We start from the raw sequence: 15,945 nt of genomic DNA on the forward strand, positions 1-15,945 counted from the left end.
ATAATTAATGCAAGAGTGATGCCTCTCTTTATTTCTTTGATTGTTCTTTAGTTTGGTGTCTAAGTAATAAGTAGCTTATCTGACTTTTCTTTACGATTTGATCTGAGTTTTTTTATTTGACAGGTGGCAATTTGTACCATACTGATGTCTCGCTCTTTGGAGAACCTACCGAATTTGAGTATTTGCGAAAAGTGCTTTTTGAGTATATGATGGGTCGTGAGACTAAGGTATAAATCATTTCTGGTGATTGGCATGTGGCTGAATTTAAAAGGAAATGTGCCCACTTTTAATACTTTTATACACACGCATATTTTTACTGTTAGGTTATACGTGTTAATAGTTGACAATAGATTATTGTGTTATTGTTCATAGATTATAAAATGAATTGCTTATATTTGTTACAGTTATAAAATATTAATAAAAGTACTGTCGGGTGATGCTAAGTACTGAAAGTTGAAATTTCATGAACTTAATACTTTGTGAAATGTTGCTATTTTTATTTTTGACTTCAAATCTTAAAGTGAGGATAAAAGATTTCATTTTCATGGAAACGTTAGGGTAATGCAGAAATATTGGTAATGGTCATAATTAAGTAAGTAGTAGATTACGTAATTAAGTAATCACTTAGGGATATTTAGAAATATTTTAGTCACTGTAAGAAAATAATTCCTATACATATGGAATATTGATCATTAAAATTACCACATTGTATAAGTAGTAGTGCTTGGCTAAATTTGTTTTCTGAAATATTACATTTATTGTAAGGTTCTTGAGTGTGTAAGTCTTGTCTTCTTCTTGTTTGTATTCCCTGCAGTGCTTTTAAAAGAGCCTTATACTGGATTTTTTATAAATGTACCTTGAATTGAATATATTTTGGGAAATTCATGATCCTTTCTCAAAATTTTTCATTTAAAGCAATTTTTCTGACATTGCTTCAACTTTTTCCCTTCATAAACTTTTACATTGTCCATATACTTTGGCTAAGAATGGGATCATGAAATTAAAAAAAGAAAAAAAAAGAATGGATCATGAGTTTTCCATTTTTAGAAGCAATCAGTGTTTTAATTTATAAGTCTTTGGAGGTTACTAGGTCAGAGTGCTAATAAGCCAGTTCAGGGATTAATTTGGCAGATACATTTATTTATTTTTTACTTTTTTTTTTAAAGACTATTTATTTATTTATTTATTCATGAGAGACACAGAGAGAGAGAGGCAGAGACACAGGCAGAGGGAGAAGCAGGCTCCATGCAGGAGCCTGATGTGGGACTCCATCCCAGGTCTCCAGGAACACACCCCCAGCTGAAGGTGGCGCTAAACCGCGGAGCCACCAGGGCTGCCCAGGCAGATACATTTAAAGCCTAAAAAGTAAGGGCATAAGAAAATCTCTTAAAAGAATGTTACAAATTTATGGATTATAGATTTAGCTAAACTCTAGGAATTCTAGGGCTATCAGTCATTTGAATCTTTAATATCTATAGAAATCTCATTTCATTGTATTAAATGACTTCAAATTAAAGTAACATCTTGAGGATCCCTGGGTGGCTCAGCGGTTTAGCGCCTGCCTTCCCACCAGGGGTGTGGTCCTGGAGTCCCGGGATCGAGTTCCACGTCAGGCTCCCTGCATGGGGCCTGCTTCTCCCTCTACCTGTGTCTCTGCCTCTCTCTCTCTCTCTGCATCTCTCATGAATAAATTAAAAAATTAAAAGAAAAATAAAGTAACATCTTGTGGATCCTGAACATGTAACAGAGGAGGGGTATATTAATTCATAGTAATTCAGTATTTTTTTCTTAAAGGACTTTTTTTAAATTCAAAAAATACCTAATGCTGATTTTCTCCTTATTTTTTTTAAAAACCAAGCTAATGAAATATAACTATCTCTTATTAAGTCATTATTGGATAGTAGTCTATATTTGCAGTGGGGTAAATAATTTAATGTTACCTTGTTATTGCAGGGAAGGGAGAAGGGTGTGTCTTAAAAAAAAAAAGCTGCTCAGAACTTTAGCTATACGGATTCATTTCTGAATCTAAAGCTGTGATCCAGTGTTGCTAAATAAATTACGTAATCTTTTCTTGATCTGTGACGTGAAGAAATGACTGCCTCAAACTGTGTCTTCTGGAGGTTGCAAACTGGGGGGGATGAGATCTCTACAAAGTTTGGATCCTCTTGAAGAAAGACCCGGCACAAGCATAAGATGTGTTCTGGGGCAGTGTCATTCAGCCAAGTGCAAACTTGTGCTTTCAGGGTTGTGCAGTTAGTTTCAGGCTATGACTTACAAAACAGCTGGAAGGGGTAACCTCAGGGCTTAGGCAGCCTGTCTAATACTTGATTCGGAGTCTATGTGGTGGAGTGGTCTCTCTGGTCTTTTATCTTCAGCATTTAATGCATCTGGTTACTACAAATGACTAGTCTGTCATCCTACCATCACATTTTACAGATAAATGTAGAAAATCGGTAGCAGATACTCAGCTTAATTTACTGCTTATTTATTGAGCACTTGCTACAGGTGGCCCATTGTATATCACCATGGTGGGGAAGATGAAATTTGACACTATCTCTAATTTTTTTTTTTACACTCTCCCTAATTCTAAGGAGTTAAGAAAAGTGGAGCTGTTTGCAGTTAAGCATGATACAGAATGTCGTCAGGTTGTTAAAAGAGGCACAGAGTTCTCCTGTTTACTTGTGGGAAGGTCAAGGAGGACATTGTAGAGAAGCACATGTATCTGCTGGGCTTTAAAGCTAGGTCAGGGGTATATGGGAGTGGTTAGATTTTAGTAGATAAAATCAGATGGGAGGGGAAGCCTAGACAGAAAGGCCAAGGCAGGAAATTGAGTGTGGGTTTTGAAATGACAAGTAGTCTGGTCCAACTAAAACACTGGATCTGTGGTAGAAGTGACTCCCTTTAGGGCTGCACAGAGTGTGGAGGGCATGGAATGTTTTTAGAGTTTTAACACTAGATATTGGGATAGTTAGCCCTTGAGCAGAGACTGACAAGATCAGAGCTGGTTTTAGACATATCTTTTACTGATTTGGTTAATATCTATACATTGACAGAGAATTTGAAATGGAGACTAGGTTTTGGTTTTTGAGTGAGCCAAAGTATATTGTGGCCCTTGTGATTTGATCCTAATCTAGAGTTGTGTCTTGCCCAGCAGGATATGTATGTCATCCCACCTGTGTTTTCTTCATCTGCTTTTACACATGGTGTTCCTTATTTTATGAGGCAGATGATTTATTTAAGAAGAGCACATGTAGGACACATGTTCTTATAGTATGAAGCTAAGGAAATGTCCCTTCTTTCTTCTTTCACTTTCTTTTTCTTGGGTTTTTGATCCTCCATGCTAAAATCAGCCTATTCTCCTTTTCAGTAGAAAGTATTTCTCATCCTAATCTTTATCAAAGTTTCTCCCTAAAGAAAACCTGGCAGGAGATGCCACCTCTAAACCAGGTAGCTCATTTGAACTTTTTTCCTTACTTCCCAGGGCCTGAGTATATTGTATGTAGAATAGACACTCTGAGTTCTTTCCCAAGATCTGGCAGAGAGCCTGGGCTTCTCCATTTAAGTTTCCTGGCAAGAGAGGGAAGAGCTTTAAGTCTTTACTGGGTAATCTGCTGCAAATTCAGAGTCACTGATGAGTTTCGAGGTGGGTTTCTCATTGTCTAGAAATGTGAAGAGACAACTAGGAATAGTTTGGGGTTTTCTTGACAGACATGCTTGTGTGTGCATGTATGTGGTTTCATAGTGATTATAAATGGACTTTTGGGTACTTTGAACCTTGCAAGCTATTGAAATTAATTCCTAAAAACAGTCTTCATAGATAGTATACCAAAAACCATTAAAAATTGCTTCAGAGTGTTAATGAAAAGAATACTGAAATAGTCACTACTTCATATTTCTCTTGTTATTTCATGCCACATATGCTTAGTTTCTAAACCAGTTTAGCATGGAAGATTCTATCTAGGCAATACAATTTAAAGGATGAGGGTTTTGTAAAATGCCTTAGAATTCTCTAAAAACGACTTTGTTTTAAATGGTATTTTTTTGTTCCTCAAAATGGCAGAGGCAAAGATGAAAGGAGGGAAGGGGGCTGAAATCTTGCAGAGTATGGGGTTTGTGGTTGAAGAACAGTATTAGTGGTTGAAGAACAGTATTAGAAGTATGTCAAGTGACTTAACTAGGCTTAGCACATAATTGGAATTTTAAAAACATTAGTATCTTTCCTTCCTGGAGATAATTATACATATATACATTATATATGATGTGAATTTGTAAAATTTTTGGTTAACTTATTATGTCATCTTTTCCTTAGTGACCTTCTCTAGTCCCCAGCCCTCTCCCCTACACACACACACACACACACACACACACACAGTCTGTGTAACTGAACCAAGAATGTTAGAGTGAGTTCTCCGGGTGACCGTGCAGTCCTCTGTGGGAGTCCTCAGGGGAGAAGCACTAGCACCTGATTTTGTATGTAAGCACTGAACTTGTTAATCCTACTTATTTCGTGAGTGTATCTTATTTCATAAGGTATCTTCTTTCCTCTCTGTCTCCCTCAAAACACCTCATCTTGATACAAAATAGGGAATTTCAACCTTTGAGGAGAATTTTCCACGAGCTTTTGGGTGACAGTCTGACTTACGGTATATTCATTTAGATCTGCACAATTTATGACCTTGTTTTGCAAGCTACCATGTGTAATGTTTTGATTCATCATGTTTTCTACCAAACAAAACATCTTGTGTTTATTTAAGATGTAATTCGTATTTCTATTAGGCTGATGTGCTGCATGTTGTAAAAAATACCTACTAAGCATGTTCATGTTCATGCAGTAGCCCATGTTTATGAGATATATGATGTGATTTAGTTAAAGCTGAACTTGGGAGTATCTAATTCTGATTATTTAGAGCATATGTTTGGCAATACATCACTTACTAGATAGATTTCTACAAATAAAAAGCCTTATAAAATGAATGAGTAATAAAGTTTCATCTTAATAAGACAAAGGGCCAAGAACATTAGAACTTTATATAGCTTCATGCTATTGTAATTTCATCTTCTTGAAATAATATCAACCTAGACATTGTGAGGAGTCCTTTTAAATTGAAATTTTAGTGTTGGCTGTTATTTCCTTGACTAATACCTTCACATCATACTTCTTTGGTCGTGGCTTCCATTGAGAGCACTAAAGAATCCCACCAGCCGAACATGTCAGAATGGGGTGAGACTTCATCTGCTTCACTGTCTGTTAGTGATTATCTCTTGTTTTTTTCTAGACCATGGCAAAGGTTATAACCACTGTACTGAAGTTCCCTGATGATCAGACTCAGAAAATTTTGGAAAGAGAAGATGCTCGGCTAATGGTAAGCTTTAAAAGTGGCTACAGATAGAAGACAACTTTATCCCATCTTTTTACATTCTGTTTCATTTACAAAGACTTTGAGTTGTTAAAAGACATTTTAAATGTTTAGTTTTTATTGTACTGTAGCCAAAAAAATGAGAGTGAATCTACATTAAGAAAGTTTAACCAAGGGCAAATATGAATTGGTGTCAAGGAAAGAACAGTCTTCTTCAGTAGCATATATGAGGTTGATACCCATATATGCTGTATATGGGATTTCCAGAACTTGGGCTATTTATGGGAAGTACAAAAAAAGCATTTGTTCTAGTATACCAGTAATAATTTTAAAAACCAGATTATACCATGATGTGAAATGAAACAAACACACACTTCATATACATTTTGCAAAATTATTCCTATGCCAAACTTCTTTTTACCATGGGCCAGTAATTCAGTGGGAAGATCCATTCTAAGTAAAAGTCACATTAAAAAAAAAAAAAGAAGAAAAAAAAAAAAGTCACAGTAAGAGTGTGAAATTTGTGAAGTCTCAGATCTTTCCCCAGCTTTCTTTTTCTGCTTCCTTTTCTTGTCTTACTGGAAGCTTGTGGCACTGTTCACATCCCCCCACCCCCATTTCTTTACTTTTTTCATGATCTCAGCACCATTGTTCTCTTCTCTCTTCTCACTAAAGCAAGCAAAGATCTTTTCCTTTATGATGAATTAGTCTATGTCCAAGTATCTCCCATAAGAAAGACTAAGTCAATAAATAATTACCTCTCTAAGCATCTGATCTAGCAGAGTATGTCTCTTATTACAACAGTTCTTGCTTATCTTAAGCCCCAGTCTTCCTGTAGTGGTTACCAATTTGTTCTGGGTCTAACCCATGAAACTCAACCAAAAATCTGTTGATGACCTGAGTGGAGGACTTTTTTCCAGGCCAGACACCCCACATTTGTCAGCCATTTCTTTCTTTTCTTTCCTTTATCCCTTTCCTTCCTTCCCCCTTCCCTCCCATCCCCTCCCCTTTTCCCCATTTTATTTATTTTCTTTTTAAGTAAGTGCCATGCACAAAGTGGAGCTTAAGCTCATAGCCCTGAGATCAAAAGTTGCATCCTAGAGCACCTGGCTGGCTTAGTTGGTAGGGCATGTGACTCAATCTCAAGGTCTGTGCTGTGCGTGGAGCATACTTACAATAAAGAAAAGAAAAGAGTTGCATCTCTAACAACTGAGCCAGCCAGATGTGATGTCTCTCTCCTCTGACGCATTGCGCAGTGCCAGTCATGAAGGATCCCAGTGCTTTAGGCACATCCTGACCTCCTCTTCCTTGCTTTCTCTAAAGCCATCCCAGCATCTCTGACCTTTGTCCCAGTACTCCATTGCATATTGTATCAATATACCTATTATATAGTTTCTGAGACAGTTGGAATTACTTTGTTTTTTTGGAAAGCATTCCTCCCTGTATCTAATGGCTTAAAAAATATTGTTATACCTTTGTAGTTATTTCTAGTGACAAATATTTTTTATAGGAAGTATATCACTATAATGTATGCCCTTCATCAATAGAATGTTGTTTAAAGTTATAGCAAACATTAATTCTAAAACCACGTAGTTACTTAGAGTACTTTTCCTCCTCACTGAATAAAACAGCTGTGTCTTTGTGAAAATAAAATATTCCAGTGCAATTGGAACCTGTCGACATGATTCTGTCATTATGGCCCAGTTTAAGAAAATATTTTTAAATGATCTGATATACCTTTGTTCATTCTCCCATGGCCTCTTTATCATCTTGATGTTGGGGTATGCCAAACTCTCCTCTTACTGTTGAGCTACACTTCATCAGGATTTGCTTTACAGTTCAGATTCATCCTAAATCATGGCTTTAGCAATATGATGAGAGATATACTTTTATCCCATACACACATTCAGTCTTAGATTGGTTTGCCTTGAAGGAAATGAATTGAACTGAATGTGTAAATAATGAACCATGTAAAGAAAAACCTTTTAAAGCAGATGGAATTTTTTCTTTTTGAGTTTAACTAAAAAGAAATCTTTGAAAAACATTACAGTCTTTATTCCTGAATAAAGTGGTATTCATTCTAGATAGGGATGAAATGGTAACTGTTCATTCCTTCCTGAAAGAATCCTCCCTTGTCCCAGAGGCTGACCTGTCTAGGTGGAAAGTCCTGCTCTTTCCTCTACTACTTCAAACAGAGTCTTATCCATCATTAATTAGCTTTTGCTTAATGAATGAGTTCAGTCAGCAATTAACCTATTCTTCCCTTTGTTGTGGCGGGAATAGGAAAATTGAAGACATGGAAGATAATGGTTGTTGATGTTATGGGAGCCTTTAATTTTAGAGGGAAGAGGTAGCACTCATTCATCTTGCACAAATAAAAGATATGTCTAAGTAAGGTAATTAAAATAATAAAAATAGATGCTTAGGAAATACGAAATAACTTATAATGAGCATGAAGTGAGGCCCAGTGATGGCTTATAAGTCAGTTTGAGTCACTTCTTATTGGTTTGACATTCTTGGTACTTGAGAGTGATTCATGATTGTTTTTACATTTGATGAAAAATTAAGATTGTTGTTGATTGAGAAAATTGAATCAATAGACACATTTGCCTTTATGATTGCTATCATTCCCAAAATGAGCAATAAGAATCCTTGTCTTTGAACAAGTCTTTTGAAATTACAACTTATTTCTTATCCCCTTCCAATGACTTGTAGCTGATAGAACAAAACACTTCAAAAAAGAATGACTTCTATTTTTCTAATAGAAAGATAGTTAAGATATCCACGAGGAAGATATTTGTATCTTTTCAATTTAAATATATATTTAAAGATATTTATCTTCCCAATAAAAAGATAGACAACTGTATAGAAAGCAGGCTTTTTTAGGGGTTTATTAAATGACATTAGCTTTAAATGTGTGTTACAGATGGATTTTTTCTATAATTTATTATAAATGTGGAGCTACAGTTTCCTTTGTATTCAAAATCAGAAACCTTGTTATTTTAGGTTTGGAGACTGAAAAGCTGGCAAAAGTAAACCGAAACAAACCCAAAACAGTACCAAGCTGCCTTTCCATCCATTAATTTTGGGGGTGCTTGAGAGAGTGTGTGGGCTGCGCATTGTCCTGACAGTGTGCAGCTATGCCAGTGTTTGCACTATTCAGCAGGTATTGTAGGAGGAATGCAGTCTGAAACTTTGCTTTGTGACTCTGATGATTATGTATTTGCTTTTTGGCATTGATCAAAAAATTACCATGACTGCTAATAAGGTATTTCTCAATATGTCCCCTTTTTACTTTACCTCCCTTCCTCTCAGTGAATTTTACACTCTGTATTTGAAAACCCCATTATAGAATGCAACAGTTATTAATAAGTGGTTTCAGAATTTAACCTAATTTTAAGGTTATATTTCATGGATGAGAAATTGTTATCTGTCAAGATTAAATTGTACAGCATAATTAAATTCTGGTATATTTGAGGGCTGTGATGTGCAGAAAAGGAATCCTAGTCTTTCATTAACAAATCTCAAAACCTCTGTTTCTTAACAAAATAAATATCACCTTGTTAGGGTTGTCAGAAGACCCAAGTATAGTACCTGCACTGGGTTTCTGAGATGATGGTAGGGTTTGCAAGGATGATCACTTAGCGACCATGTAGCAATGTGTGTGTGTGTGTACAAATAGTATTTCCAAGAGAAGAAGAGTGGTCAGTTAATATCAGTGTGTGTAAGATCAGTCATTAAAGATGTCAGGAGGACAGTCAGGTCATTTCACAGGCATGATACAGGCATGATACCTCAGAAAATGTCCCCATGTCCATTCCAACCTCTCAAAGTACCAGCCATAAGCAGCAGTACTGTGGTGAGAGCCTAGATCTCGCCAGCCCAACCCAGCTGGACTTTGAGCAAGCCCTTTCCTTTTTTTTTTTTTTTTTTTTTAATTTTTATTTATTTATGAAAGTCACAGAGAGAGAGAGAGGCAGAGACACAGGCAGAGGGAGAAGCAGGCTCCATGCACCGGGAGCCCGACGTGGGATTCGATCCCGGGTCTCCAGGATTGCGCCCTGGGCCAAAGGCAGGCGCCAAACCGCTGCGCCACCCAGGGATCCTGAGCAAGCCCTTTCCATGAATGACTGTGTGGGATTATTGTATTCCTAAGATTTCTTTCCTTCTAAAGTTCTGAATTACTTGTAGATTTTAAAGTTTTAGATTTGTTTCAAGTGGAAAAAAAATGCCTTATGTACAACAGGTGCAAATTAAAAAGAAAATGCACATAACAAACACTTTTTTTTTTTTAAAGATTTTATTTATTTATTCATGAGAGGCACAGAGAGAGGCAGACACACAGACAGGCTCCATGCAGGAAGCCTGATGTGGGATTCAATCCCGGAACTCCAGGATCACGCCCTGGGCTGAAGGCAGACACTTAACCGCTGAGCCACCCAGGCACCCCCAAACACACTTTTTTTGTGTGTGAGAACAGAATTACAGCTGAACAGTAATTTCAGCTTACTGTGCCATCGTTTTGTGATGGTTTAGGCAATTTAGTTGTCCAGAGTAGACTGAATATTTGAGTAGCAGGATGGGAACAAGAGTGAATGTCTTTGACTTGTCTAATTATTTTTTGCTGAATTAAACTGCCCTACAAGTACACCATCAGATTTTTCTTTTAAGGGAGAGTGTTATTATTTAGGATAATTTTACTAAGAAAGTTTATTTCAATCAGGTGCTAAATCATCTCTTGGAATTGAGAGGTTCTTTTGTTATATAGACATCTCTTTGAAAAAGTGTTCTTAGAAATACATTTTTCCTTTTAGGGTACTCGCAAACTGAATGACATGTTTCACCTAGATAGCTGTTTTTCTTGACTCCGTTGAAGGAAAATTTTTCTCTTCCATTGAAGATTTCATCCCCATCCACTCTTGTTATTTTTAAAAATTGATTTTCTGTTGACTTTGTTTTTGCTTTTCTTTCACATTGATTCTTTGTGTGTGTCAAGTTCTTGACTAGTTTTTGCCCTCAAACAGTCTTGTACTTAAGTTGATGTTTCTCACTTTTCTCCCTTTGGCTGGAATTTTAAGAATCTCCTCTGAGTTAATAATTCATCCAAGCTTTTCTGCATTATTAGATACAAAACTTTGCTATCCCAGAAGAGGCTTGCCTTTGCCTTTACATGGGCTCAGTAGATACATGGAAGGTGGATCAGGAAACAGACGCAAATAGATACTGATGCAGAGTGAAAAATACTGTACAGATAAAGTACATATTTGTTGTCTCAAGTGGTTTTTACTCTTGATTTTGTTAGAATTACATAGTATATGATCATTGCAAAAGAAAACATTGCAAACAATTCAGAATCATATTACATAGAGAGGGAGACCTTCGAGTTTACAGCCTCCCAACGCTGTAATGCTGATAACACCATGCCAGTTATCTTTGTTAATAGTTTGGTAAATATCCCCAGCTTTCTAAGCTTTATAAATAAATATTTATAATATGTTTTTAATCACTTAAGTATTCTATAAAAATGGCAGAATGCAACAGCTTGCTTTTTTTACTTAACATATTTTTACTTTATTCTACTTCATTACAAATTAATGTACCTTATTCTTTCTACTGGCTGATTTTATGATTATATGGATCATTTAGTCCTACATTTAGTTCACCAATTTCCTATTGATGGATACTTAGGCTGTTCCAGTTTTTCAATATTTACAAGCATAGACACAGGGAGCATCCATATATATATACTTTGCATGTTTCTGCAAGTTTCTCAATAGGATATTGACCTTATTGTGTTGTATGTGTTGCAAATGTTATTTTCTAGTTTGTCTTTTGATTTTGCTGCTTATTAACTGCACCATTAAATATAAAAGATAAGTAAAATGATTCTTCTGATGTTGGTCACACTAAGAATAGACTCAGATTTTATTAATAATCCCTCCCTTTTTTACTGATGCTGTTTTAAAGCAAACCAGAAAGCTATTTATAGCTTTATAATCTTAGATTATGACCTTTTTAGATAGGACAAAGAATTTATTTAAAGAAGGTTGTTACAGTAAAAACTATGCTTGAGATTGAGTCCCCTTGAATGGAAGTTTCGATTTGAGTCATCATTCCTGAACTTATTCCTGATATAAGAGAATTATTCAGTGATAAAACTGACATGTATTAGGAATAACAGTTCAGCATATAGATATAGTGTATTCATATTCATCGACATTTTTCCCTGAATTTTTGTTGCTAAATTGAGATTATATGAATCAAATTTTAATGTGGACTTTAATGGAATTATGAGAGAACTCTTTTTATAAAGAAATAATTATACCCAGTTAATCTATTCTATAAATATTTGAAATGTGAAGTATCTTTATGTTGTTTAAATTTTTTAAGTAAAGTTGCAAATGAAAGCTACATAATGCTATATTTACTTAGGATGGGAGGGAGGTGTTACAGATTCCTTATACTTTGTACTCCCTTGATTTGGGGGAGAGTTGAGAAGTTTTAAAGTACATTATGTTTAATCCTTTGAAATTCATATACACATATAATCTCTGTGTTATATTAAGTCTTAAAACTAACCCAATAAGCTTTTTTTCTTCCTGGCTTGTAGTATACTTCACCTCGCAGTGGTATCTTCTGAGTAAACCATCAGTCTGTGCTTAGTTAGCATGTGGTGAGTGAAGAATAATGTCTTGTGTCTTTTGTGCGAAAATCAAATGTATTGCATGATACTAACCATTACACTGGAATTCTTTTGCTCTTTTCTTTAATGAATACATGATTATGCTATGGGTTAATATAGGTATTTTCTGTTAATTCTGTTTTATAGATTAATAATATATAGATAATCACTACCACCAGTAAAAGTTATATAATTTTTAGGAAATTTTACTTCTTTCAGTAGCAATTGAAAGTTTTAAAATTACTCTTTGAAATTTTATTAAGTCAAAGAAAATTATCTATTTTATAATCTTTTTTGTTTTTAATTCCCAAGGATAGTCTTGGAAATTAATAGAAATTGTGAGAGAGAAATGAAAAATCATTTTCTAGGAGGAAAAGTCATTCTCAAGATAGAGATATTTCCAGATAGAAATGAAAAATCATTTTCTAGATATATTTCACAGAATCAGAATTTAAGATATTGTAAGGTCTACTTATCAAGGCCAGTCTGAAATAATGAAAACTAGTAAAGGTGACTTTAAAATAAATGCAATTTTATTACTTCCTGGGATCATACGGTATACCAGGTTAACATCTGTCCTGAGGAGACCCTTAGGCAGCCTGCTTTGATTGAATGCGGCTATTTGTAGTTAGCATATTGTTACTAGGAAGTGAAGGCATCTCAACTGTTTGGACAGTTGATGATCTTCACCATTTAAACACCCCTGCTATTGCCTCCAAGTATTAGTCACGGTAGTGGCTTAACTTGGCACCCCCTAATGTTTAGGGTACATCTTTACCTCAGCCTTTCTGCAATTTTTACAAATGCCAAATAAGCTGCAGTGCAATTAATAGAGCTTAATCAAATTAAAATCAAGATTTTTCTGTGGTTGTTAATTCAGTGGTATTCAGCTAATGGTATCAAGGTTTAAAATGCTAATACACAGCTTTTCTTTTTTAACCTTTTAGCTTTTTAACCTTTTAAAAATCATTTAGGCCTACATTTGAGTCTCATTTTGATTTTATTGTATATCAATTAACCTGCCTTACCTATTATCTAAAACTTCTTTAGTCTTGTAAGTCCCTTAGCATTTTCCTTTTTTTATGGTATTATAAATACTGCGTCATGTTTATCATCGTATCATTTAAATACTATCATTTATCACTGGAAGTGTATACTGCGCAGCATTTCTGTTGACTGACTAATTGACTATCTCTTCAACTTTTATTTCAAAAAATTTCAAACATAAGATTTGCAAAAATAGTGCAATGAACACCTATATATCCTTCATCTATATTCACCAATTCTTAATCTTTTGCAAAATTTTCTCACTTGCTCTTTCTCTCCATATATATCTTCCCATCTGTAACATTTGACCATTGCTTGCAAACACTTGTACTTGCCAGCATTTGACAGTTACTTGCAAATATAAATAAATACTTTAGGAAAGATCTTAAAGAACAAGGGCATTTTCCTACAAATTATCACTCATGAAATTTAATATTAATATAAAACTGTTGTCTAGTATAATAAATATTCATATTTTTCCAGTGTTTCAAATAATGTGTTTCATGATTTTTTTTAAATTCCAGGATCCACTAAGTGATTACACATTGCACGTCATCGTCATGTTTCTGTAGTTTCTTTTAAACTTGAAAAGCTCTCCCGAGTTTTTTTTTTGTCTTTTATGACATTGACATTGTGCAGCATTATTGAATCATGCATGAATTTCTTTTCCTACAACAGCACAAGCTAAAGTTTCAAAATAATAACTGACACAGGAATTTAAATAGGACAGATCTTTTTTTCATCTTCTCTAGGTTTCTAGGACCAATATGATTGTTGAGCAAGTTTTATAAATAATACTCTACTGGGAATACATCATGAGAACCAGTGATTTATATTTTTCATTTATAAATTGAGAAGACTCTAACACTTTACATTAAATATGTATAAAAAGTTTATTTCTATTAATCTTATTTGTAATTTATTTTTGTAGTATTTTAACTTAATTTGGTTACTGGCTTTTAGCATTCTAATCAGAGAAACCTTATTAAGAATCAGTCATTTGCATCATTTCTCTTAGCATTTTAAGTGTTTTTTTTGGAATTTGGGGTTTTTTGTTTGTTTTACGTTTTAGGTTTTTAAAAATTGAGTTTGTAAATTTCCGATTAGGCATAGCTTTTTACACCAAAATGCTCTTTGTCCTCTGCTCCCATACATATCATCCTAGGAACATTGCAATATATAGAAAAATCAACACATTAAAGAAAAGGGAAGGCCTCTTTGTTCTCTTTAAGTCTGAATAACTTTTTTGTGAGGTTTTACCAAGTCAACCTGCTTACTCCTAGCTTCTCCAGGTATGAGCTGGGAGCATTCAGTAAATGTGAACGGTGATGGTTCCAAAGTCACTGAAACATCTTGTTTTTTAGGATCACTGACTTATAGGATCTACAAGTCAGATCATTTTAAGAATATTAGTTTTTAGGGAAAAAAATTTTTTAGGATTTAATATTTAGAATATTTCTACTTCAATCCTTAGACAATAGAATCAATTTTAACTTGAAAAAAACAAATCTTCCAAAATGGGCTTTAAATTTTTTTCTTAATCCTTTTTCCCCTTTTTCTTTTCCAGTCATGGCTCCGATCATCGTCTTGAAGAAACGGGGTGGTGGTGTTGGGCAAGTGTGGAGGACTGTCCATGTTTATGTTTGCCTCTTTGAGAAGCAAGCTGTTATTCAGGGCCCATTATGGAGTTAAAAATCAAGAGAAATCTGACATTGGCCCACAGATATATTGCAGACTGCCTTTCAAATCGATTATATCAGTGGAGAAATGGTGATAGTTGTTTTCTTTTTTGTTGGGAAGAACTTTATGTTGTTTAAAAGATATTTTGAATAACTCAACCTGGCTTACGGGCTCATTTAATGTTCCTTTCTTCCATTCTTTTTGTCCCTCTTTTTAAAGAACTGCTTGCCTTTCCTATTTATTTTTAGGGTGATTTTTTTTTTTAAAGACTTGTGCAATACATTTTGAGGTGAAACTTAGTAGATTTTTTCTGATAAATTAGAGCATTTAATTGAGTATTTTATCCAGATTGATTTGTTGAATATTTGCTAAAGACTAGTTCTTTAAGCTATATATATGATAAATCTAAACAGCAGTACCTCATTGTTTACTTAGCTTTTGTACTTATATTTTTCAGAGGAAAAAATACTACTGTAAATTGTAAATAGTCAATATTGTATGCATACTGTATTGTATGCAGATCTGTGACTGTTGGCAATGTCATCTTGGGAGAACAGATAAATAAAGTTTATTTACTATATAAAATTTGTTTACTGTGCTTTTCCTCAGTTGAAATCTATTTCAAGATAGTTAAGAAATGATGTTTTATCTGAGTGAATATCTTGAGGAACTATTTTCAAGATAGCTAGCTAAATGCTAAACCATTTGGAAAGATTTTTTATGTTTAAAATTACCAGGACCACAAAAAAAAGAAAAATTAGCAGGACCACGTTGGAAGAAGTATGGAAACAAAAAATACTTCATGGTGTGTGTTTTAGGAGTCTGCCAACTTGGGGATGCCTGCCATCTCTGGAGTAGACCATAATCTGATTCTTTTTAAACTTAATGAGAGAGCATCTTTTGGACAGCAAGAGATGGGAACTGTTGAGAGGGTTTCACATGCGCTTTATATTCTAACAAACACATTCAGTATCTAGGTATTACCTAACCGCTGCCTCAGGGTGGCATCTCAGTTATCCACACAGTGTGGACATTAGCATTGCTAGTGTATCTTATAGTGTGATAAAGAATGGGGAACTCTGAGTGGTAGATGACCTGTGGGTCTTCCTGTATAACCCACAGCTGACTCCTTTGAGGACTGCTGTTTCAACAAGGGAAGAGGGGCTTCTTAACCGCACA

General features: G+C 34.8%; 1 protein-coding gene across 6 annotated transcripts in view; it reads left to right on the forward strand.

Annotated features, from left to right (window-relative positions):
- The window catches only part of GOLGA4 (golgin A4), a 117,612-nt gene extending 102,261 nt beyond the window's left edge, over positions 1 to 15,351 (forward strand). For 4 of the 6 annotated variants that reach the window (XM_041734582.1, XM_041734585.1, XM_041734586.1 and 1 more), the window contains 4 exons: positions 124 to 227; positions 5,277 to 5,363; positions 11,968 to 12,030; positions 14,654 to 15,351. In XM_041734582.1, the coding sequence (XP_041590516.1) occupies positions 124 to 227; positions 5,277 to 5,363; positions 11,968 to 11,997 (221 nt within the window). In that variant the 3' untranslated portion in view covers positions 11,998 to 12,030; positions 14,654 to 15,351. The remainder of the gene's footprint in view (positions 1 to 123; positions 228 to 5,276; positions 5,364 to 11,967; positions 12,031 to 14,653) is intronic. The other 2 variants (XM_041734583.1, XM_041734588.1) reach the window with 1 other exon arrangement.
- Positions 15,352 to 15,945: the final 594 nt, after the last annotated feature.

The sequence above is a fragment of the Vulpes lagopus genome, chromosome 19 (assembly GCF_018345385.1).
Source record: "Vulpes lagopus strain Blue_001 chromosome 19, ASM1834538v1, whole genome shotgun sequence".
Classification (NCBI taxonomy): Eukaryota; Metazoa; Chordata; class Mammalia; order Carnivora; family Canidae; genus Vulpes; species Vulpes lagopus.